At 39.5% G+C, this 25,293-nt stretch overlaps 2 protein-coding genes across 6 annotated transcripts in view; one reads left to right on the plus strand and one right to left on the minus strand.

Moving 5' to 3' along the window:
* Positions 1-666: 666 nt before the first annotated feature.
* On the minus strand, positions 667-8,892 carry dync2i1 (dynein 2 intermediate chain 1). 2 transcript variants are annotated; one of them, XM_067578824.1, is made up of 23 exons: positions 8,753-8,892; positions 8,476-8,529; positions 7,447-8,140; positions 7,288-7,355; positions 6,983-7,195; positions 6,809-6,874; positions 6,336-6,386; positions 5,830-6,064; positions 5,605-5,707; positions 5,303-5,432; positions 5,071-5,182; positions 4,896-4,990; positions 4,673-4,802; positions 4,284-4,456; positions 3,555-3,717; positions 3,005-3,118; positions 2,823-2,884; positions 2,689-2,740; positions 2,525-2,585; positions 2,113-2,221; positions 1,878-2,009; positions 1,338-1,561; positions 667-1,235 (listed from the first exon to the last, which is right to left on the minus strand). In XM_067578824.1, the coding sequence occupies exons 1-23, from the start codon at positions 8,765-8,767 to the stop codon at positions 1,064-1,066; spliced, it is 3,228 nt and encodes a 1,075-aa protein (XP_067434925.1). In that variant the 5' UTR covers positions 8,768-8,892; the 3' UTR covers positions 667-1,063. The 2 variants fall into 2 exon arrangements, with proteins under 2 accessions (XP_067434925.1, XP_067434926.1); XM_067578825.1 differs by lacking the exon at positions 6,809-6,874.
* Positions 8,893-9,229: 337 nt separating this feature from the next.
* esyt2b (extended synaptotagmin-like protein 2b) overlaps positions 9,230-25,293 on the plus strand; it is a 32,372-nt gene continuing 16,308 nt past the window's right edge. The window contains exons 1-7 of one of the 4 annotated variants that reach the window (XM_067578826.1): positions 9,230-10,022; positions 14,418-14,459; positions 15,042-15,176; positions 15,460-15,536; positions 16,938-17,010; positions 20,765-20,854; positions 23,843-23,898. In XM_067578826.1, the coding sequence (XP_067434927.1) occupies positions 9,633-10,022; positions 14,418-14,459; positions 15,042-15,176; positions 15,460-15,536; positions 16,938-17,010; positions 20,765-20,854; positions 23,843-23,898 (863 nt within the window). In that variant the 5' untranslated portion in view covers positions 9,230-9,632. Of the gene's footprint in view, positions 10,023-10,162; positions 10,252-14,417; positions 14,460-15,041; positions 15,177-15,459; positions 15,537-16,937; positions 17,011-20,764; positions 20,855-23,842; positions 23,899-25,293 lie in introns of those variants that run through there. The other 3 variants (XM_067578827.1, XM_067578828.1, XM_067578829.1) reach the window with 3 other exon arrangements.

Raw genomic sequence — 25,293 nt, forward strand, 5'->3', positions numbered from 1 at the left:
GGACAGTGAGTTCATGTCGTCAGTATTGTTTTCTAGGATTCTTGGGGTTTTAGGAGCCTGTGGGGGCTCCTGAAACCACTTTACTCGATATATTAAACATTACATTTTGGCTACTTCTAAGTGTTTCTGGCAGTGTGCATAATCTACTGTATGGCCAGTGAAAACTATGTGACTCCAAACTTGGTTAATTTGGAGTTAATAAATTTCTAATAAACTTTTTGATGAAATAAAGTGTTCTTGTATCATTAATGCTCCTACTTTATAGGCTAAGTAATACATTTTTAAAAAAAAACCCACTGGCTTATCTGAAGAAAACAAAAATAAAACAGTAGCTGAGAACAAAGCAGAGACCTTCATTTTTGGTTAATAAAATTTATGGACAATATAACAGTTGACTGAATAAGTCAAATTCCAAATAATCAAAACACGTTGAGACTTTGTGTATCAGGTTATTTTTTTTCTGGAGCAGGAGGGACTTGGACTAATGACCACAGTATTTCTAAAATCCTGGCTATGGCCCTGGTTAAACATATTGTAAACTCTGTTGTGTATGTAGTTTTAAGATAATTAATAATTAATAATCTGAATTATTAATTCAGAAACTTCAGTAAGTTACAGTGTGTAAAATCAACTCACAAGTAAAACTGATTAAATTGAACAACACAATGACAAATATGCTCAGTTTATTATATAAAAATTGCTAACACTGTACAAATATTTCACATTTGTCAAAAAGTATAAATATTTACATCTCACATATCTAGATTATACACTTCTTATAAACTATTTATGCAGGGTATTAAAGTCATTGTGGCCCCTGTAGAGGGTCTTTGGTCTTTAGCCACATTCTTGTGATATGTTAATGTTACATTTTTTAGCCATGTGTTATCAAACTAGAAGAAAAGAAAACACATCAACATTAAATATAACATACAAATTGATAGACATCATTAGACTGCGACAAAAACAGATTAATAAATTGATCTTGATGCTCATCCAGAGTTTAAATACACTGTAAATTTGGAGTTAACAGTCTAAATGCAGCCATATCAGATGCAGGCTTTCAGAAGGCCTCAGTCATCATTCTCTCCAACTTTTCCTCTTCTGCAGAACTCGGCACAGTAAAATTCCTTGTGAAATACTGCATTTCTATTTTTCCTGACTCATGAGCCAGCGCTATTCCTGAATATGTGTTTTGTTGTCCTGAGTCTCCAAACACAGCCATGGCTGTCACTCTATGAAGAGAAAGGAAAATGCAAGCCATGTATTAATAAAACAATGTTAAAAAAATATTAAATAATAAAGAAACCTCATCACTCATGTGTGTCTTGTGTCACCTGTCTGCATTCATCCTTTCAGTCACTACAGGCTCTGTGTCATTTGTCAGCAGGTCCCATATGTGGAGGTTAGAGGCCGCGTCAAGCACACAGAAGACTGTCGGCCTGGTTTGGGCCCACTGCAGTGAGACCACCGGTTCACCAGCCGTGCCGTTCTTCCACTCCGCCACAGGCTGTTCGCGGCTGACTGCGTGTAGCCTGATGCTGCCGTCCCCACAACCCACCTGGCACAGAGGAAAAAAAGGTCTCATACAATACACATACATTTAAATATATGGCACTTTGTGTATTTTAATGTTTTTATTGACTGTAAATGATGGTTTGTGTTGAATGTTGTCCTGTCTGTCCTGCACTATGAGCTTACAGAGGCAAGTTTCTCACAACATTTATTGCCATGGCAAATTGAATGAATCATATTTGAAGCATCCTGAAAAACACAAGCAGCTTCTGTGCTTTTGTGCATTAAATCCTTGAAGGATACTGCTGTGTAGGAGGATACCACAAAAAAATCATTTTAATGTCAAAAAGCTGCACTCTCACCAAGAAAAAGTGTTGGCTGAAGGGAGAAAAATGAATTGAGCTGACATCAGCAGGTCGGACTCCAACATCCTGAAAGCTGTAGAATTTCGGAGGAGCCTTCAAACCATGACTGGTTCCATGATTGACCAGACCCTTGGACAGAAATTATATTAGTATCAGCATTTTTTGGACAATTGGGTGCATATATGTCTGAAAAAGAAAAGCATCATATTGTGGCAAACAAAAATATCCTCACCATATTGGTGCCAATAAAGAAATGATTGGAGTCAGTTGGGAGGAATTTTAAATGAAGCGTCTGTAACGTCCCCGTTTTCGCTGTTTTCACCGCATCGCGTGGCGAGACCCTGAGAGGCAGAGCAGAACGAGAGAGGGAGAAAACGCCAAAACCAGGAGGTCAAAGGTTACAAATTTCCCATCCAAAAACAAACCAACCCGTGGAACACGACACTGCATTACATTAACACCGCACACATATGTTCCCATCGAATGTTGAGGTGACAAAAACAACAGCCCACGATACATAACAAACAAGATCGTATGACGACGACAGAGCAGCTGTTTTTCACTGGCCAAAGACATTGTGGGGTATTTTGAGCCCACTTGCTGGCAGTGACGGATGATCATCACAAGCTATTTATCAATCTCACCTCTCAGCAGTGAAGAGGGAGGAGCTGTGAAGCAACTTTACTTTGCCACCAGGCCTGAGCCCTGCAAGAGAGAAAGAGAGAAAAGCTGGTACCACGTGTGTGAGAAAGATGAGTATGTTCTCAGAAAAAAGAGGGAGTGCTCTAAAACGTGACTGCTGACTTACCTAAATCTGTTTGAGAGCCTGCCTCGTTGGTTTTTGGGAGTTCCACCACCACCTAAAGGACACAGATAGAAAGTTCATCATGGCATGACTTAAAAAAAAATCTACTATCTGCTCTTTTTAAAAATCCAACCTACCCAGAAATTTAAAACCCCGCTTTCATCCAGAGAAGCCAACTGGAATGACAATCCTGATGACTCTGGATTTTGAAACAGGAAAAACCATTAATAAAATTTAACTGTGTACCGTAAATCGATATGGCACATATATACACAGGATCTTCAATCCAAGTGTTAACCATCGCTATACCATTCCATACCTTCCTCAGATGCCAAAAGTAGGACCTCTGGCCTCAGCCCCTCTGCTGTAGCGGAGGGTACAACTTCCACAGACGTCACAGATGAGAAATGGCCAAAGCCGGCCATCACTGCATCTGTGTTGACAAGGAGACAAAAGAGAGGATATCAGCACACACTGAATCATCGCTACTCTTATGTAAGAAGAACACCTCTGAACTTTAAGTGAGAGAAGGGCAGAGGCAATCCTGAGACTCTATATGTAGTAAATAAGGATACTTTCTACTTATTGCCTACTGACATTTATCAAGCACATGCTTGGTGTAGGGTTGTGGAAATGAACAATGATATGGTATATGTTCAGGTAAATCAGTGCCTTCTTTATATAATGATGAGATATGATTTATAACAGAAGAAAATACAGAGGAAAAAGGTGCAAAAAGCGTCATATAAAATAGTTGAGTTGGTACAGTGTGGCCTGGACAGAAATCACTCAGTGGCATTATCCTCTGAACCTCTCAACCAGCCTGAGAATAAATTAAATTCTGATGTAGCCTCTCATCTGTGACACACCAGTGGAGAATGTAGGCTGTCTGAAGGTCCACTCTTCGTCCCCTATCTTCAGGCGGTAGTGATTACTGGCATGCTCCCTCAGGTCCCACAGCACCACAGAGCCAACTGAAGTTCCTGCAAACACCAATATGGCCTTTCCAGGGCTGAAGCAGCAACACTGCACCTGAGACAGAGAGCATCATAAGAGCTTAAAAGGACTTGAGGTTTTGTAGATGTTAGAGATGATGTGACTTTGTCCTCACTGGCTCTTAATGGCAATTTTGTTCATGAGTCAATTCCACAGTTGTTATCAGTAAATGCTGCATTTTAAAACCTGGCTTTGTTTTATTTATATCATGAAATATGGGGTATTACCATGCAATTTTTTACTGTAATTATTATTTTTTGAAGCAAAATGGTAATTTCAGTGTGTTTGCATTATTAAATATCCTCTGGTAAAATAAAAAAAAATTACTTTGCACACTGCTGCACACTGCTAAATTGTTCCCACATCTTGTTTAATTCCACATGTTCGATTGCTATGGGTCTTCTTCAGGTGAAGAAATGTTGTCATGTCCATGTGGAATTAAAAAACATTTGGGAACAATGTGTGCAAGTACTCTTTTGTTGATTTGCACCTGAACAAAACGTAGATCTCTTTTCAATGCAATTTATTGACAACGAGCAAATAAATTGTTTTGAAGTTTGTCAGTTATCGCAACCCACTTTGCTGGAACTTGAAAATATCACCTCAGATTCATAAACAAGGATCTTCTGAGGTCTGGACGGCTCCCAAATGTTCCAGATGCAGATGAGGGTGCAACTGTCAAGACGAACAGCGCTGGGTTTAGTTGTAGGCTTGTGGACTGACATCATGGTGTGCCTCTGGACCTGAGAGAAGTGCACCAGGCTGATTTGGCGACCTGCAATTGACAAAAAATAAAATATGGAGCGACCCATTAGGAGGACTTTCTGAGTGGTGAAGTCACATGCATGTACTGGTTTATACAGCATATTCAGAGCAACAATAGCTATGGTTAGATAAAACCACAAGGCACAAATACCAATCAGAATACAGTGGTTTGGACAAAAAATTGGTGTCAGAGCAAAATCAATTTTCCTCTGGTTTTGGTGTTTACCATAAAGAAAAGGCAACTTAGTGTTCAGCTGTAAACTTCCATCGCTGAAAGACAGCGTGTCCGTTTGAGTCCTCAGCTTCCTCAGGGATTTCCTCTCAGCTTGATCCTCTTCCAACAGTACAACCATGACCTTTGAGTCACAACAGACAACAGGAGTCAGTGTTGATGACAGACCCACAAATGATCCTCATGCAGAAAGTCAAACAACTATGAAAAAGATAACCTGTGAGGCTGAGTGAAGAAATGCAGTCAGGCGCTGTGAATCAAAATTCAATTCACTCATGGATTTGTCTCGTGCTTCATAAGAGAGGTTTGGATCTGTAAAATCAAGGAACGCATCATATTGAAATCTACATGTCGACACTAATGATCAGAGAATGTGCTTGGTGTTTTCTTACCGCCACAGGCTCCATTGTGCTCTGGAGGATGCTGCGTCCACTTCTCACACACTTCTATCTCCTCTGTCTGGATGTCTCGGTCTGCGTTATCTTCATTACACTGAACATAAGCCTTACAAAGAAATAATTTCTCATATGTTATTTAGACAAGGACTACAGCTAAGAAAAGAGTGGCATCATTGATTTTTTTTTTTATAATTTGGTTGAAGTTGACTATACTATAAATACTGACCTGTTTGGTGTTTGCAGTCCCAAAGTTTCTAATATACATGTCATATTCATTAACAGGTGGCAGATCCAAAAGGGAGAATGTCATTGAGAAATCCAGGTCAATTAAGCGGAGCAGCTCTGTACTGCGTTTCCTGTAGTCGGGAAAGAAACAAAACATTATATACTGTAGCCTATATAACATTACTTTTCTAAATGATTACAGAGGAGACATGCCTCAATCCATTTCTAAATATTTCCAATATGAATTGCTCCATAAATATCCAATCCCATTACAAGATTCAATTCTCCAAGCTGCTAACCTACTTTTGTTTTGTGGCAACTTTCTTGCTGACTTCGCGCTGCTTTGCCGCCACAAAGTCGATAAATTTCCCACGCTGGGAAGTTCTATTCTGGTTCTTTTCAGAGCCTGTAAACAGTACAAACAGAAGAAGCATTATATCCTTTAGCTGCATTAACTTATTTTCCACCATGCTAATATGAAAATACAAATTGTGGTAGACTGTCTCATGTACAACAGTTAAATTGTACCTCTGGACCATTTTGCCCTGTCTTCCTCCTCTCTGCTCGTACTTTCTCTGGACTGAGCTGTTCCGATTCTTTCATTCTCTTCATCCATGGCTCTCCGAATTGCCTTAATCTCCTCTCTTCTTTGTGGTGTAAGTTCCTCAGTCTCTTCTCCCACCTCTGGATGCTCTGGCTCCTCCTCTTCCTCCTCACCTTCATTTGCACTCTCATCCATCTCCTCAAAATCCTCCTCATAATCCTTTGAACAGAGAAATCACATCCATCATTTATTACATACAATATGAATAACAAAAAATAACAAACACTGTGAAATGCTATGGGCACAAACTTCACGTTATGAAAGCTCTGAACACTCACCACTTTCTTGGAAAGTTAATCGATTACAGCATGCAAAAGTAACATAAAAATAAATAAATGTTAAATTAAAAGAATATAAACAGAATATTTGTTTTATTATCCAACAGAAAAAGTACCACAGTATCTATAATGAGAGAGCTATATTATTTTACCTCAAAGTCATCTTCATACTCCTGGTCTGCCAAATTTTCATCATTGATAACCTGCAAATGTAATTTAAATGCATGAAGAAGGAAACACTTCAGTTAAGCATGCAGAGACTCCTGGGGTCCATGCTGCACTCTAGTGGAGCTGAAGTTGAATGTAGAAGAAAAAGACTGTGCACAAAATGCAGGACACAGCAAACAAAGAGACAGATTTCCCAAAAACTGCAATAAAAACAAGCTTTTTTATTACAAGCAGCTGCAGAAGGAGCTGAAACATGCTTTGCTTTCACACAAGCAGAGGAAAGTGTAGCAAGGAGATCAAACTTCATTGTAACTGGCTAGCGTGATGTTATATTGTCTGCCAGTTATCAACGGGAGTAAGAAAACCACATCACCAAGCTAAAAAAAAGTCTACTGAAATGCAAAAGTAGATTTTTTAGTTAGCTTTCACAGCTGGGTAACCATATGTAGCATCTTACAGGCTCCTCTGTGTCTCCTGCATCTTTTACACTAGCTGTCAAGTGTTCAGATAGCCTCTCTACTTCCTGGATCACAAAAAAATTAATGTCATAAATTACTTCAGGGAAACATTTACAGAAAAGTAATGGATAAGTTTTATGAAGGCTATAAAGGCAACTTATGGTTCTACTAACCTGTGTTTTCTCAGTCTTAGTCTCATGGCTTTTGTCAGAGGATGATTTCTTGGAGTTGGTCCTGTCTCTGTGATTACTCTCTGGGTCTTCGTCCACTCTGTGTCTTCTCTCTTTCTGTTTGTCCCCATCTGCTCGCTGATGTCTGACCTCCTCACCTGATCCCTTCAAGGCTCGATGCTCCCTGGAGTCACCGTCATGCTTCCGTTTTTCATCCTGGAGAGCAGAAAAATGAGCAATAAGGATTTTAACACAACTGCAAATATACTACCAAAATGCAATCAATACTACTGCAGATGCTTACTTACATGATATCCTCTCTCTCTGTGTCTCCTTTCTCTATCCTCTTTATGTTTTCTATGTTCCTCTTTGTACACTGAAATCAGAAATATTGAAATTATGACTCCATATGTAAACTGTTATCCTGTGGATATTGAAAGCTAGAATATGAGAAACTGTCGCTTTACCTCTTTCCTCCTTCAGCTCTGAATGCTTTCTGTCTTCATGCCTCTCTCGTCTTTCTTTGTCATTCCTTGTCATTTCGTATTCATCTTTGTGTCTGTCTCTTTCCCGATACCGATCTCTGTGCTCTCTGTCGTGCTTTTCCAGCCGATCTCTTCCTCCTTCTCCACTCTCTTCGTGTCTCCTTCTCTCCCTCTCAGTCTTGTGTTCTTTGTCCCGTTCTTCTCTCCTTCTTTCCTTGTCTCTATCTTCCCTCCTTTTATACCTGTCCTCCTCGATGTGTCTCTCTCTATCCCTTACCCTCTCTTTCTCCTTATCTCTGTCTCTTTCCTTGTCTCTCTCCCTCTCATGCTTTTCCTCTTTATCCCGCCTCCTGTCTCTGTTCTCTCTAGAATCATTGCTGTAGTACTTGTTTGCATCTACCAACCTCTCTCTTTCCCTTCTTTTTTCCCTGTCATCTCTTCTATCCCTTTCCTTATCGCCTCTCCTGTCACGTGAGCCCTCTTTCCTCCGGTCTACATATCTGTCTTTTTCATCATCATGTCGTCTCTCTCTTGTACTCTCCCTTTCCCCGTGTTTGTCTCTCTCCCGTCTGGACTCCTTCTCTGGGTCCCTGTGGCGTCTCTCTGTGGATTCCCCACCCCGGTGCTTTCTCCCGGTCTCATCTCTCCTGACATAGTCATCACCATATCCTTCCTCCTAAAAAAAACAACAAAAATCATTGGTATTATTTGGCGTCTGTGATACAAATCCATCTACTCACTGGTAAGCTTACGTTATTAATTTCTAGTTGACATTGTGGGTGTATGTGATGTGCTATTGTGTGTAGTTTTGTATTTTGTATAATGTGTCCTGTGTGTATTTTGCTTTGTACTGTTTGTTATTGTGCTGTTATATGTTTTAATTGTAAGGGACTGCAGATGAAAATTAGCTTAAGCTAACTCTGGTGCAGTACATCAAATGTTAACATTTATGTTTAACACTGTACATGGTCCCATTAAATACGACACAACTCTTCTTAACTAGAAACTTACCCTAAGATGTCTTCTCAGGTCAGCTGGTTTCCATGTGTCTTCCTTAGTTATTTTCTAAATGAACAGATGTTTCCAAGTTCACTGAATGGCCGTTATAACGTACATTCAAAGACAACATAAATACATATTTACGACAAAAGGCTAAACCCCTTAAAATCAGCAAGACAACGTTCATTTGATAACGTTTTTTCCAACTACCACCACGACACATTTTCCACTGACAAAATGTCCCCCAGCTTTAGTCCGTATGCGGTAAAGACAAAACCGAAACACTTACCTTATCACTATACATGTTCTCATCTGTTTTTAATGTATTTTTGAAGCTTTTCAATTGCTGAAAAAGAGCTTATATTTTTGTTGTGACGCCGACATCATGGCAAATCTCTAGTGCGCAAGCGCAGTTAGCTGAAACCAAGGAGAGCGCGTCACTTCGGCTTGACAACAGGCGTACTAATCGGCAGCAGAGCAATCCATGGCATCAACGGTCAGTTGTCATGGTAACTGTCTATAGCGAAATATTGTTCTGTTTTTGACAAAGCTCACTTGAATTTTCTCGTTTTACACAATTATATCGATTGAGACCAATACCTCAATTGAAGCTATAACTACATAAAACCTTGTTGTCTGTTGATCGATGTCTCTGTGCTCGTCACTTTAAATTAATAGCACATTGATAGCTTCTTAGCTGGGCGCTAAGATAAAATTGTAAGTATTTGTTTGAATTACAGTTACTCTAGTAGGTTTTTTCTACTGTTAAAAGGAAAGTCAAGTGCTTTGACGTTAAATATAGTCTATTATGTGCAATATTACCGCCACAGCTCAATTAAGATGTGTTTACCGCTAGTAAGCAGTAGATGGCGGTATTTTTTACTTTTTAGCTAATAGCTGTACTGGAAGCGCAGAGTACAGGGTGCCTGTGCGTATTTGGAAATGATCATTCTCACCCCGTGTTCAGGGTACAGAGTGAGTGGGGCTGTGGACTGGACAGGCTTAGAGGACTAATTCATTTAAAGGGATGCAGTCCTCACCTTTTAGCGTAAACTAAAGTGGTCAATGCCAACGACTCCTCTGAAGGCGATGGGCTGGTGTGCAGGTGAGCCAACGTGAGAATATCCGCGTTTTTACCAATTTGAAGACGGATTCTGGGGCGCAGAGACATGTCAAGAGACAGCATGACAGCTGTACGAAGAGCCCCTTCACACAGCAAGGAGAATGGACACATTGCGCCGATCCCCGCTCCGCTCTGCGCCAACTTACCCCATCCCTCAGCGGGGAACACACCCGATGACACCCCGGTGTCTGCCACCAGCGAGCTGACCCATACCTGGGTGCACTTCGCTAAAACATTTGTGCTCATTTTCCCAATTTATGCACTGGGGTATTTTGAGTTCAGCTTCAGCTGGCTGTTGATTGGACTTGTTGTGTTTTTTTGGTGGAGGAGAAACACAGGAGGGAAGTACAGTCGACTGAGCCGAGCACTGGCTTTCTTTGAGCAAGAGGAGAGAAGTGTCAAGCAAAGTCTTACGACCTCTGATTTGCCATCATGGGTAAGACACCCTGTAAATAAAAATACAGTTGATGAAATAATGTCCTGAGCGGTTTCTCTGAAGAGCATGTGGTATTTTTGTGATCAACATTTTTGAGTTTCCAGGAAAACTGTCAGCTGACAGGAGCAGGAGGAGCAGGAGTTGAGCTGTAAAGCTGTGATGGAGCAGCTGTCCCCCACCAGCAGTGACATTAGACTGAGCCCCAGTCTAAATACAGCAGGGTACAATGGTAAACCAGACACCACGCTGGAAAGGAAACATGCCCACAGGGTCCCTGTTATTTTGGGATCCAGACTGCTATCTCTTCTGTAGTAACTCACTCTGTTACTGCAACACTTTGTCTTGTTAAAATTGTTAGATAACACTGGGGCTCTTGACCTTTTCCTTGTCATGGTCAGCAGTTTAGTGGTTAGGGTTTTGTTGGGAATCTCCCAAAGCCTCTTATAGGATCCTCAGAAAACCCCAGTTTGTAACTCATTAAGATAACTTGGAGCACATCTTATTAAGATATATCCAAACACATAATACAACTCAGATGAACAACAAATTGAGGCATGCCACCATTTGATTGTTGATATCTAGCAGCATTTGCATTTGTTAGTCCATACAACTTAATAATAACACTTTAAGAGACAGACTGCAGGCAGTGTTTTACATCCCAAAAAATTAATTGTGGCATTTAAATTTTGTGTTTAGTTATCTAATTTGTTAATGCCGTCTGGGGGATCGTAGCATAAAGGGGAAACATTTCAGAGTGGGTCGGCTTCTTTTTAGGGTGTAGTAATAGATTCAAGCAGTTATTTTTCTTAATGAATGTTATACAGGATTGATATAGTTGCCATATATAATAAATATCCATTGATTCAGCCTCAGACTACCAGGCTCATGCAACATATCATATCCACAACTTTAGACACACAGAAACTTATTTTAGACACCCTATAAATTCATCAGTGCACTATGTATCCTCTGTAGTAGAAATAACAGTGTAATTGAGAGATTTCTGTCCACTAAAACCTTTTTATGGGGCAGAGATGGTCTCCGGGGTTGGATTTGGGAATCAGTGAGAAAACAAAATAGATAGCATTGAATCGATTGCTATCCGTGCACAAATTACAACTTAACTGAACTACAAACCTCATCCCAGGGTCACAGCTCAACTGGTTTGTGATGTCCAGTGTAGGATCGTGTTTTCAGAACAGTTAAAAGCCAGTTTTGCTGACACATCGCTGAGAATGCATTGAGGCTATTAAACGAGGTTGCAGGAGTAAGATGGATTGAGAGCATCCTTTTTAAAATGAAAAAAGGCATTAAGGAGTGTCCTCACCATCCCCTGCCTTCAGTCTGTGGTTTTCAAAGAAACAGCAAGTCAAGCAGGTACAGTACATGCATCCCTTGCTCGTATCTTGGCGCCTGTGCATAGTCATCACAGGAAATCGTGATTGATTAACGTGCTCCAGACTGACAAGCTGAGCGCATCTCTGTGCATCAATATTGTGCTGTGATCAGAGGTGGCGTTTTTCACCAGTCAGTGGCTCTTAAATCTGGGCAAGAGCCAGTTCCTCCCCACTAAGCAGAACTGAATCTTAATAGAGAGGGCATTGCTTTCATAAAGCCCTTTTTTTAGTGAAGTGGCCCCATTCCCAAATGTCTATCACTAAAATGCATTCCTCCTTGCTCCACTTTATATCCTCAGCTGTATTCATCCAGGGTGAGTCATTGGCTGGCTGGTGTTGCTGCTTTTTACACTGTAAGTAATGTGCTGGGTCTTAGTTTAATGTCACGTGGGACACAAGGCAGCATTAAAGACAGAAACTCAGCTGAAGTTCAGTTTCCCAATAGGTGTGCTATTTATAGGGGATCAAGTAGACCTTTAGTAGATGCACGTATGTCAGCGGAACTTGTAAGAGGTTAGCAATATGTGTGTGACGTTGTTAGGAGATACTACTGTGTAGAGCTGTGCTGTCAGCTGAATCAAATAGTTTGTCCTCTGTATCTTGAATGTGGTACTTTTTTACTTTTTCAGGATATAAATAAGATATCTCATTAATTATTCAATGTCTAATTAATAACAGGTTTGTAATTTGAGTTTGTACTCAGGTCCTGAGCACCTCTCAGACCTCCTCATTTTAGGCAGTTTAAATTCAAGGAGAAAAACAGTAGATGTCTTTTAAGTTAATTCCACTTTCAAGACAAACTCTGATGACTTTCAGTTTCACATCGACTCAGCTGAGTCCCCTCTGCCAGCACTCAAAAACATGTCTTTGAATGAATTAACTATTGCTTCAGTGAGACTTTCTGAATAGGGTCACTGTGTCAGGAGTAATAATGAAGCCTTGTCAGTGTCTCTTACAATGGATTGTACTATTTCCGCTTCATAACGAAACCGTGTGCCTGAATCCGTCATATACACTAGAACTTTCTGTCCCTCATCTGTTCTCACTCTTGTCACTGCTTTATCCAACTTTGACATGAACGCTGGATAAGCACTTTTGTTGCCATTCCATGAGGAATAGTGCTATCCATTGTGGCTGTCGCACCGCATGTCATATCTCACCAACACTCCAGCCAGTAGCATCACTTCATCTTGCTGTCGCGATTAGGGAATAAACACCTTAAATACAGTGTGATGGAGAGGTGTAGGGCTTTTTTTTTTTTTAGCAGAGGCAGAGTGGTTTATCTGTTATTTATAAAGGTGGTGTGTGCGTCGTTGCTCATCTTTGTGTACAATAGGTATTTCCTTTACCCCATGTTAATCAATGTCCTATTTACTGTGGTCGTTCAAGAAGATTACTCAAACTGTGGTCCAGGCTCAAAGCACAAATGCAGTGCGGAAATGTGAGACTCGCTGAGGCCTTGTGCAGGATTAACTGCTACTGAATATGGTATTGGATTTTATTTTGATGCTCAGTATAATTACACATACACAGTATTAGGGTATTCTTAATTCTGCTTTCTAAATCACCTGTAAATCTAATGCAGTATCTGTCTATAGTGTTGGTCTAATAACACAAACAGTGTAAATGCACTTTGCTCACACTCATAATGTGGAAAGAGAGGACTTCTAAGGTTTACATTTATATTATTCATCTCATACCAGCACAAAAGGCGAAGATAAAACAAAGGTTATACAATACATCCCTTCCTAAAGTAGAAATGAAAACTGGGAGAAACTTGACATTTGTCTGAAGAGTGTTTTGAAACTCGCTTTCATCTTTTCTTTATTGTCTTTTTCCTATCAAGCAATAACTCCAAGTCAAAAAGCCCCAGCATCAAGTTCTTATACATCAAAACACAAAAGAAAAAAGAAGAAATCTTACAATTTGAGACAACAACAAATTAATTCTTCATGAAACAGCAGTTTGAAACCGTTTGAAGTGGAAGACGATGGCTCTCGCCAAGTTCTCGTTCTTGATACAGATTCCGACGCCTCAACGCAGGGTATTTTCAGATACACTAATCCGATCCTCGTGCTCTCTTTTTCTCAGCTCATTATAATCATTTTGATGTAAGGTAACATCATGCATTGCTGTAGCACAAAAAAACTGAGTTGGTGGCCTGCCATGACTGGATGATGACAACATATTGACAAAGAAACAGTCATGTCATCGCTGATCCACTTAATAAGATAAGTTTTGGGGCTAAAACCAATCCAGTGCATCAGATCAGCGCATCCCTCATTCAAAGATAGAGCCAAACTTTCTGTCTCTGGACCTTATTCGGAGTGAATGTGCTTCATAGAATTTGGTCATGAGTTTGGTAATTTTCTCTAAATTGGAAATAGTTTCAACTGAAATTTAATTAGGGCTGCAACTAATGATTAGTATCAGTATTAATTAATCTCCGGGTTATTTTCTCAGTTAATCATTTGGTCCACATACTGTAATATCAGGAAATACTGACAAATGTCTATCACAATTACATAGACTACAAGGTGATGTCATCAAATGTCTTGTTTTATCAGACCAGCAATTCACAACCCAAAGATATTCAATTTACTATAATGAAAGTCAAGGGAAAGCAGTAAATCACATTTGGCAACATTTCTATTTAGTCTGCATTTGGCAGACACTTTTATCCAAAGCAATTTACAAGTGAGGCGAGGTAATTTAAAGAAGCTGGAAACTAGGGCCTGCTTGTCAATTTTGCTTGAAAATAAACTAAAAGATTAATAGATTACCAAAGTAATTGATTAATCAACTAATTGCAGCTGAATTTAATATAAAAAAACCTAATTTTCAAACAAGTAAATACATGCTCTCTTTATTTAAGTCAGATTTTCAGTGGCACAAATCTCTCCCCAGAGCTGAATGTGGAATCTGCCTTTAAAATGTTGCATTAACAGGCTTATTGAAACCAACCACGAGATTATCTGCTCTCTTTTCTCCATTGTAGGTCCATTTCCCAGATGTGGAGCGAGTGGAGTGGCTAAACAAGGTAATGAATCGAGCGGCTGTCTCTTGAATTTGTTTGCTTGAGTGAAGCCTTCCTTCTTGCTTTGTGAAAACCAGAGTAAATGGGATGTCTGTCACTCGTCTCTGGGCCTGTGAATGTTGCCACACTCTATACTGCGGCACATTGGACTTAACATACAGCCCTGTTTCTGCAGCACTGTAAAATGTAATAACCCCTGTGAATCCCCATGGCAACAACCTGGATGTAAATAAAAAAAGCAGTCATGGGAATACATTAAAATGATCCAGATGCAGCCATCAAAATTTCATTTGTTGGTGTTCCTGCTTGATGTGTATGAGTCTGACAAGACTCTACCTAAATAGAGCTACAGTTTGAATATTTTACAGTAACTGTATTATTCACAGTATGAGCCACATACCTGTATGAAGCAGCAAGAACAACCTAAAGAAGATCAAGTTAATGTAATGAAAGTAATATCCCGCAATGTCTTATAGCACATACATGTACATGTCTTTTAGGATAATAATGTGATGGAGAAATTACTCCAATTTTTTAGTTTGTTCCATCAAGTTCAGTCCCTGTTCTCTCCCTGTACCCTGTCAGACGGTGAAACAGATGTGGCCCTACATCTGCAAGTTTGTGGAGAAACTGTTCCGGGAGACGATCGAGCCGGCGGTGAAGGAGTCCAACGCCCACCTCAGCACCTTCTGCTTCAGCAAGATCGACATCGGAGACAAAGTGAGCGTCTTTTAGAGTTCAAGCATGGTTCTCAGACTGATCATGTGCTGTTGCAGCGGTGATAAAACAGACTACTAGCAGCAGGTGCCGTTTGGACATACATGCACGTCGCTGACACATGTGGGCATGCTTGTTTCTTAAATAGTTTCCATGTGGGGGTCAGGAGAGGGGTCGACCTTGTGCTAACCACGTGGAGGTTGGGAAGGGTGTGTTGGTGTTGGTGTGGTGTTGATGGACTGGAGTGGTGCAGTGGTCATAATGGTTTCCCTCTGTTGCGGTGTAGCCCCTGAGGGTCAACGGGGTCAAGGTTTACACAGAGAATGTGGATAAGCGACAGATCATCATGGATCTACAGATCAGGTGAGCCAACCAGATCTGTTTAAATCATTATTCTCTTACAATTGTAGCTTCTTTCATTTTCACAGACCTTAAGGAATTGTTAATTTGAGAAAAATAAAGTAATGCAGTTAAAGTTGTAATCATTAAAGATCCCCTCCAGATATATATCAAGACTTCTTGATCCATATCTGATCAGCTCTGCCTAGTTTGACAGTTTGATCTGATTCTTTTCTTTTTTTCAACTTTATTGAGTAAACGACACACGTTTGTTTTGATCCAAGATGTTGGTGCTATAGTGCGACATCTAGTGGCTGGAAGTCGTGTATTGCAACTTTAAGATTTTCGTCATGATTGATTTGGTTGACACCTTTGGTTTATTGATGGTAACACAGCAACACATATGGTAACACAATGGATGTGTGGCACAATGGATTATATGAGGCTTCAGCAGTCTGAGTTAGTCATATCAAGTGGATATCTGCCACATTTACAGTCTTTTTAGTATCAAATTCCCTCTTTGTGTTTCCTCGGACAGTGTTTCAAAAAGAGAGACTTTGGCACTAAAAAGACTGTAACATTGAAAAATATCTACCTTATATGACTCATTTGGTTGGAAGCTTCATATAAATTTTTAAATACATTTTTGCACTAAAGGAGGCTTCTGGATTTTGGCCCTCACCTATTACATTGTTAGTGCATTATGAAGGGAAGTTCTACTGGTCAGTGTGCATAGGAGGAATGATTATGGCACTAAAAACCTATTTCAGTGTTCACCTGGGCGTCTGACTATTGACTTGTGAACCTATCCTTTAATACTACAGCAAACACGCCTTGAGCAGCTACTTTGTCAGAAATACAACTGTTTACAGTGCAGCCAAACAAACATGTTGTTCTGATAAATAAGTCAGTCAGTAAATTACCTTTTTACATCCTGCCATGAACAACAATCAGTAACGCTGGAATACCTGCTGCATCGTTTGCTTTTAATCCCTCGTGTGTAGGTAGGCAATTTAAATTCAGTGTGGGAATGGCGGACTCTGCCACTAACAAAGAAAACTACTGTACAGAGAGGTAATGCAGACCATGAAAAACAGGGTGTGATTCCATGAAAATCTTAAGGATTATAACATTAAAGGTCTGGTTAAATAACAGGCTTTTAAAAAACTAAATATAACTCAGTGAGCTCAATTACTTCAGTCATGTCACATTTACACAAGCTAAACACTCAGCAGGAGTTTCAAAAACAACACCATGAAGTGAATGAATAAAACATGGAAATCTGCATGAGGTCTAAAGTTAACCAATGTGACGTCTTATCCCACCAAACAAGACCACGAAAGTCCCTTTGAGACTGATAAAAAAAAGTGAAAGAACCTCGGTCCTGGTACAGGATTTTTACCAGCATACTATTGTTTTTTTCAGCTTTGTAGGCAATACAGAGATTGACGTGGACATTAAACGCTACTACTGCAAAGCTGGTATCAAGAGCATCCAGGTAAGGAAATTCCTTTTTTTTCTGATTGGTTTCTGTTTTTCTAACACATTCTCACAGAGTTTTGGCCTCTGCAGTGGTTGATAGACAAGGAACATGGTGTTATGATGATGTGGGGTGGTGGTAGTAGGGACATGCTGTTATGTCGAGTTCAGTTCAGTGGGGGCTCTGGGGTAAAAGCTGTTTTTGAGAGAGTCTGGAAGGATCTTTAAGGCCCTGTAGCACCTTCCAGATGGCAGCAGTGAGAAGAGGTGATGATAGGGGTGAGTCGCATCCCTCAGAATGCTGCTGGCTCTGCGGAGGCAGCGTGATCTGAAGGTGTCTTCCAGTGAGGGCAGGGGAAGTCCAAAATAAAGTGACTTGGTGACTTAAAGGTCTGTGCTGTCGGCTCTAATTTGAGAGGCTTCTCTAGTGCTGGCTGAACAGTTAAAGAAAACTTTCTTCTTTGTACAGCACATAAGAACAGGATGCTTAAGATATTTGGACAGTAGCCTTTTCCCTTCCAATTGAAAGCTCTTCCTGTGCAGTGACTTTTAAATGTCTACCTACAGAAAGCTTTCTAAGTGAGTCCTAAGTGTATAACTTTATCATACTCTGGCATGAAAACACAAAGTAAAGTCTTGACTTCAGTGGCAGAGAAAGGTGTGTGCTCATACTGATGAGGCATAAGTACAAATAAAACAACAGAATAATAATAATATATTACATTTGTAAACAGAATTCATGAAATGCTCTACAGCACTGGTTCCTTCTTCAAATGAAGCAATGTCTACCTGTGAGCTGTTTGTTACAGACAGCAGTTCAACCAAAGAGTGATTTTCTCCTCTCAGATTTTTCACTTTGAATCATGTTTAGAGGTCTCAATAGATATTCAGTACAAGTCTTTTATTGCAGAAATGTTTTTTTTTTATTCCTTCTCATCCCATTTATTGTCTTGTGACCCCTCAGATTTTTTAAGCAACCTCTCGGGTGGGTCGTGACCTGAGGCTGGGTATTACTTCTCTACTGAACTGTTAAGATAGTAAGGAGTAATAGTTCAGAGAGGTAAAAATGACATTATAAGGTTTTACCACACAATTATAAACATCTTACTGGACTGAGCTCCTTCTCTGTTAAAATGTACCTGATGAACAGAATTTGAAAGAAATAAACTTTAGAAAATGAAATATTCACATACTAAAAATGTAACGTCTTCATTTGCAGTACGATCCTTGAGAAGATTTCCTTCCCCTGTAGTGCCTGACTCTGACTCTGTTTTGTTGTTCTTGTATGTCCTTGACACCCTTTGTGTGTTGCCGCAGTGGAACGTAGCAGGCAGAAAAAACAATCAGTGTACCTCCTTGGAGATCGAGTGCTATTAAGTCTTTCCCTGGGAGTCATTTGTTGCTCACTGCTCCTATTATGTAACTCGGGCAGACCTACATATCTCTCCAGCTCATTATCAACAGCTAATACATTAGTCTCATCACTCCTTGAACAGGTTTATGTTACACAGAGCAGGTGTGCTTGACTCAATGATAACACTGAGATTACTGATGGCTTTGTGAGGAGTAGGGTTCAACACTGGCTGATAACTTTTGTTTATCAGGCCGTCATGTGGTCCCGCTACTATAATTGAGGTCCACTTCTCATCACAGCTATTGTACATAAAAGGCTTGTTAAATCTGTAAATAAATGACTTTAAGCATACAATAATTTTTAGCTATGCTAGTGGTCGGACTATTGGATGTATCACCATGAAATTTGATACAGACATTTCTTGTTCCAAGATGATGAATCCTAATGACTTTGGTGATCCCTGGAGTTTTCCTGCAGTGCCACAATGAGGTTGACATTTGTGGTTTTGAGTGATAGATAGATAGATAGATAGATAGATGGATGGATGGATGGATGGATTTAATTTCCAAAGGGAAATTAAAATGCCACAGCAGCCACCCGACATAAATCAAATCAAAATACAAAAACAAAAACAAACAAACAAAAAACAAAACACAAAAAACAAAAAGACAAAGAAACTAAATTAAATACACTCATAAATATGAAAATATTCTGAATACAACAGATGTGATGCATAATCCAACAAACAAATGCAATTAAAGATGAAATTATATACACTCAAATTTTGTAGATGTCTCTAAAACTGTTGAATAGGTTTGCAATAGAATTTGGTACAGATGATTTTTAGCAACATTGGTGATCCCTTTGTTTTCCATTTAGTGTCATTATCAGTTCAAAGTTTTAATTTGTCCAATACTTAAGTTAATGACCAAAAACATGCTAAACTCAAAACATTCCCATCAGCTTCAACTGTACTTTGCTTTAGAGCTAATTAGCAGATGAAGATGGTGAACAGTACGAGCTAAATAGCAGCATGTTAGCAACGTCATTGAAAGTATGTTAGCATGCAGATGTTAGCATTTAGCTCAAATCACAGCAGTGCCTATACTACAGCCACACAAAGCTGCTAGCATGGCTTTAGCATCTTACTCTTTTATGAATGAATCCATTATTTAAGATCTATTTAGCTTGGTGTTTCCCTGCTAGTCAGTTGCTGGTATTATTATTCTTTAAGACAGATTTAAGAGAAAACCCTCAGATGTACTTCGTGTTTAGTGCTAATTAGCAAGAGTTAGCTAACCGACCAAGTGAACATGATAAACATTCTACCTGAAAAACGTTTACTGTTTATCAGTGTAGTGAGTATCATTACTGTTTTATTACTCTGCAAAGCACGTTGAATTGCTTCTTTATTATACTGCGCTCTACAAATAACATTGACTTGACTTGACTTTACATCAGCATGTTAGCACAACTGTGGTTATAATTGCAGTCTCACAGAGAATAGCCATAGACTCTTAGTCTTGTTCTTTTATAAATGAATCAATTACATTTAAGATCTATTCATCTTGGTGTTTGGCTGCTAGCCAGTTGCTGTAGATCACCTTGTCTTTAAGACATTATTATTCCTGAAGACAGTTATGTCAATACTACGACAAATATTAAGTGTACTACTATTTTCTAAAGCTAGAAACAAGAAAAATGACTCATGTGAGGGAGCTTTTTGTGCAAATTCATGCCAGGTCATTATCTAAGGAGCAGCTTTTATCTTGCAGATGACAAACTGAAGGATCATTTTTCTTGTTTCTATTTTCAGGAAATAATGTAAAAAAAAAAAATCACTAATTGAACTTTCCTTGGCCACAGAAATAATGTGAAGTCTTAAAATGATTGTGGTGGCATTTCCTCCGAAGAGCTCCATCCAAACACTAAAAGAGTTTTATTAGTATTGGTTTCAAGGGTGTTATTGGTATTGGTTTCACTGGTGCTTTATTAGCAATGGCTTCATACGTGTAATTGCTGTTTCAGATGCTATTCTACAGGCTACAAGCAGGATTCACTGACGTTTATTCCTGAAAATACAAATATAGCTTCAAAACAAAGACATTGGTGCTAGAATTTAAACATGCTATGTTGCCTTGTGTGGATTAGAGCAGCTGGTGAGATCCACATGACAAGTCTGAAGCATTTCCAATACTATAATCCTTGTAATTGTCATAACATGTTATGGAGAAGGTGGAGGATGACACAGGGCATGTGTGAAGTCAGGCTGTGATCGAGTTTCCAACCTGTCATGTGCTACAGCTAACGGCTCCACCGCTGAGGAATGTCAAGGGCCAACGGACTGTGAGCTCCCTTTAGCTCTCCTTTTGTGTACTATATGTATGTGTGATAATGTGTTCCTCTTGTGTTGTCACAGATCCACGGCGTGTTGAGAGTGGTGATGGAGCCGTTGCTGGGTGACATGCCTCTTGTTGGAGCTCTGTCTCTGTTCTTCCTCAAGAAACCAGTAAGTCCAAACACTGATACACTGATGATGACACTGATGACTTCAATTAAACCTGTTAAATAGAGCAGCAGTAGGTTTAATAATGTCAGAGTAGATGCAATATGATTAGAGTAGAAGCTATTAAACTGGGATTTGCATGTTGGAATACAATACCAGGTATCTCCACAATCTTTTCCAGCATGGTGCAGCACATTACCCGTTTAGCTCTTTGCAATTATTTGACTTGACATTTGAAAAGAAACTTTTTCACTGTGTGATTTCTTTCAATTCTCTGTACCCACTATTTTCGCCAAGGCTGGATTCGTTCCTGTGAATATCACAAAATGCCAGCGTCTGTCCTGATTATCTGTTGTACAGCAGTTTGGTGTATTTTATATCATCTCTAAATTTTATTATACGCTAATATTGTACCTCATACAATGAACAGGTTTTCAATTTCAGGCTGACATAAACTGGATTTTAAACGATTATATCATAAGTTAGATTACAGCTGAATCATATTATAATGATTTTCTTACATTTCGCAGGCTCAAATTCCAGTTTAATTTCAGTTTTTACAGGATAGATTTTACATCACTTTACATCATTTGCTTTTCACATTTCCCCTTGCTTGCATATCCAATATTTTCCAGTGCACACTCCATCAATCTCCCTCTCAACCCCTGTGCAGAGCCACTGCTGCACAGTTAAAAAATGTTTGACCGATTTATACCAAATGGGAGGACCCAGTGGAACTATAGCAGCGCTTTAAATAGCTGCAGATCAAGCCAGACCTACTTTGGCAGATTTCTCTACCCCAGGCACTCAGCTAAAGCTCAAGGTGGATATACTGAAGGGTGAAGGCAGCAGCTCAGTCAGTGAATGTTGGCGCACATATATACACACACACTCTTATGCGTCTCAATCTACTTTTGCTTGTAGATATATTGGTAAACTGAAGGAGAGAGAAAATAAATTGCAAGAGCAATTTCTTAAAAAAAAAAAAAAAAATCACAACATTGTGTACCCTGGACTTCAAATAACTCATTGTTCGTCTTCTAGTGTGCTATAAAAGGCCTGATCCTGAGTGCCAAATGAAATAGAGACATTTCCAGACCATAAGAGGTCTTGGCCATGTCGGGCTGTACTGAATGATCACACCAATATGACTCAGAGCAGTGTAATATAAATAACAAAGATGCAATACATTCTGCAGCGAGATCTCTGAAGAGATTTTATTACTCTGTCTCAGTTGAACAAACAGTCTTGCACTTTATGTAATGACTTATGAAATGACCTAAGTCCAACAGTGGAGAATATCGATTTTGATTGATTATGCTGTGATATAATGAGTCTTTATTCACTAATGTATTAATTAATTCATGCAATTAATCTAAAGATAAAGCTATTTTTGATTAATCATTTAATCTGTAGGCTGTAAATTGTCCAAAATAATAACAAAACAGTTCCCATAGCTGTAATTGATTGATGTCACTCTCATGTCTGTCCATTAAATATGAAGCTACATCTGAGAGAGGAGCCTAGCTTAGCATAGAGACTGGAAACAGCTAGCCTAAACTAAGATAAGCTAACCAGCTTCTGGCAGTAGTGTCATATTTAGCATAGAGACATGAGAGTGACATCAATCTTCAGTTGTGACTCTGGAAACTAATTTTCATTATTTTAGACATTTTACAGCCTAAAGATCAATTGATTAATCTTTTTTTTTTTTTTTAGGATTAATCAATTACATCAACAGTTAGTTTTTGTTTGACTGATTGATTTAGTGAGCTGTGACTCTAACAAGCTGTAACAGTTAGCTGTTTGCTTATTCAACCGAATACAACAACACTCTTTTGTCCACTTAAGTGAATAGTAGTACAGGAGGGAGTGTGTCTTCCTGCACCATGTTCCCACAACACACAGACAACGATCCACATCATTCACAGTCCTGCAGTGCTCCCCCTCTTCCTAGCAGCACTCAGTGCATCTGCAGCTGTGTAGGCAGCTCGGGGAGAAAAGTAGGGTGGGAAAGGCTCATTAAGAAAACGCATCAAGACCAGCTCCGTCAGCTCGGAGGCAGAAACAGATCAAAGAGGAAGGATCTGTCTGCCTCTCAGGTCTCAGCTGATGCTTTTCACACCTCTCTTTGACATGTCTTTTTTCCTGCTTTCCTTAATCCAAATTTGACATCTCTGGTGCTGCTTAGAAAGAGAATGAAATAGGTGTATAATTGTATCATCTTTTTGACTCCTGAATGTTCTTGTAAAAACTGCTACTTAACTGTGAAAAACTACATTGGACCTGACCTCATTAAACCCTGAAAACTAATGAGAGCCTAGAGGGTGGTTGCTGCTTTTATAAATATTTCAGTAAGCCAGGTGTTTTGTCTTCTTCTCCATCATGGATCTGTGTTTTCAGTCCTCTTGTTGTAGCTATCGGTTGCTAATTGTGCACCTTTTAAACACTAAGACAGTGAGACGAACTTAAATGGAAACAAAAAAACATAAAAACAATGAACATACACATCAGTTGCCAAAAGGTTTGTTGTTTTAAACATATATATTAATGTATAACTGGTGTGTGATCTAAAGCCTCCACAGTGTTTGAAGACCTTTGTTCCAAAGTGAGGTAACCTCCAGCCGGAATAAGTCACAATTTTTTCTTAAATAATTAATATAAACATATATAGCTACATACAGCAGGTAAGGTAGTGCTTTGTTTTTAGCAAGTTACAAAACTTTTGATTTATTTTAGTTTTGCAGCGACTTGTATATATATATATATATATATATATATATATATATATATATATATATATATATCTGTCTCTGCTGTTATTAATCTATGGACTGTGTTGGCTAGAAAACAAGTAGCCAAGTGGTAAGTGTTGCTCAGGGGGGCAGGAAACAATAAAGTTAAGTGTTTTGGATTTGGCAATTTAAAGTCACTAACACTTTCCACTCTTCCCCTCTGAACAAATGCTCTCCTTTTTTATTTTCCTTTTAGCTTCTCGACATAAACTGGACAGGTCTCACCAATATACTGGACATTCCTGGGCTCAAGTAAGTCAGTCCAAAACCTGCTTGTCTTGCTTCTTGAAAAAATGTCTTTGTGTCTGTGAGAGAGAAAAGGAAAGTTGAGATGTCAAAGAATAGCCCAGCTAGATTTGCAGCATTTTTAACCATGCTATTGATGGATGGGTCTTTTTTTTCTGTCAAGCACTTTACAAGTGTGATCTAACTGGGCAAAAACAGGTCATAGCAGTGAATGTGCTATTTGTAGACCTGTTTCCTCATTCTTGCTTATTTTTTCTTGCTCATATTAATTGTCTTTTCACTTTACTCCCCGCTGTGTGAGCCGAGCAAAGAGGAAATGAATGTCGATTAAGAGTTGCTAACAGCCCAACACAATTACTCGCTGCTGCATCAAGTGGTTCATACATCATTTACACCCCAAAATAAAGTGACGCATGTACTGCATGTGATTTTCTGGGATTACTGCTTGTCATATACCCTGCTGATGTGGACAGACATGTTAACACAGGCAGAGCTCAGTAGCCTGTGTCTCTCTGCCCTTCTGTTGAGTCCTCCGTGGGGGTGAAATGGATCCATGCGGCTTGTGCAATGCAATATGTGTGTGTGTGGGTGTGTTGGTTGCAAAGGAGGGCGGGGGGCACGTGAAAAGAGTGGTTCGCTGGTATATGAGAACCCCAGATGGTGAAATCATAGTGACAGCTATGAGTTCCTCACAGTGTCAGACAGACAGTGTCAGCTGCATGCTTGAGGGCTTGCCCAGTGTGTCTCTCATAAACCTTGTTGTTATTATTATTATTACGCAACAAATGTCTTACTCTTTTACAAGTTGTGATTTGAGTTGGTTTTTTATCAAAACAAGACTGAGTCTACAGCCATGCTAGCGGCTCTGTGAGGCTAAATGTGGGCACATTAGTGGGCACATAGTTGTTGAGATATTTCACTGAAAACCACAATGTCAACCTCATGGTGGCGCTAGAGGAAAAGTCAGGGGATCACCGAGATCATTAGGGTTCCTCCTCTGGGGATTTTAAATATCTGTGCAAAATTTTGTGATAATCCATCCAGTAGATGTCGAGATATTTGACCTGCTGGTGGTGCTGTACAGAATCTCATGGCAATCCATCAAATAGAGATATTTCAGTCTGGAAGCCACCAACAGACCGACATCACTGTCTCTAGAGCCATGCCAAAACATTATTATCTTTTAAAGAATGATGGAAATTTGTCTTTGATAGAACACATAAGTGAGTAAAAAAAAAAAGGATCATACTGTATGTTGTATGGTATGAGTGTGCATGTACAGTAAGCTGTGTCACTCTTGTTAGTGTGCAGTCACAAACACAAGCGGGTACGTGGGGGTGTCGCGGTGTTTGTGCCAGGTGAGCGACAGAAATGCAGCAGGAATCCCTTTACAATCTCAGT

The sequence above is a fragment of the Thunnus thynnus genome, chromosome 21 (assembly GCF_963924715.1).
Source record: "Thunnus thynnus chromosome 21, fThuThy2.1, whole genome shotgun sequence".
Classification (NCBI taxonomy): domain Eukaryota; kingdom Metazoa; phylum Chordata; class Actinopteri; order Scombriformes; family Scombridae; genus Thunnus; species Thunnus thynnus.

Bases quoted from the DNA above. Each gene is read 5' to 3' on its own strand.
- dync2i1 (XM_067578824.1), bottom strand. The intron at 6,065-6,335 runs GTAAAATAATAT...CTCTGTTCAAAG, and splicing joins AGTATGAAGATGACTTTGAG to GATTATGAGGAGGATTTTGA. The intron at 3,718-4,283 runs GTGATATTTTCA...TCTCTGTCTCAG, and splicing joins TCCTTGTTTATGAATCTGAG to GTGCAGTGTTGCTGCTTCAG.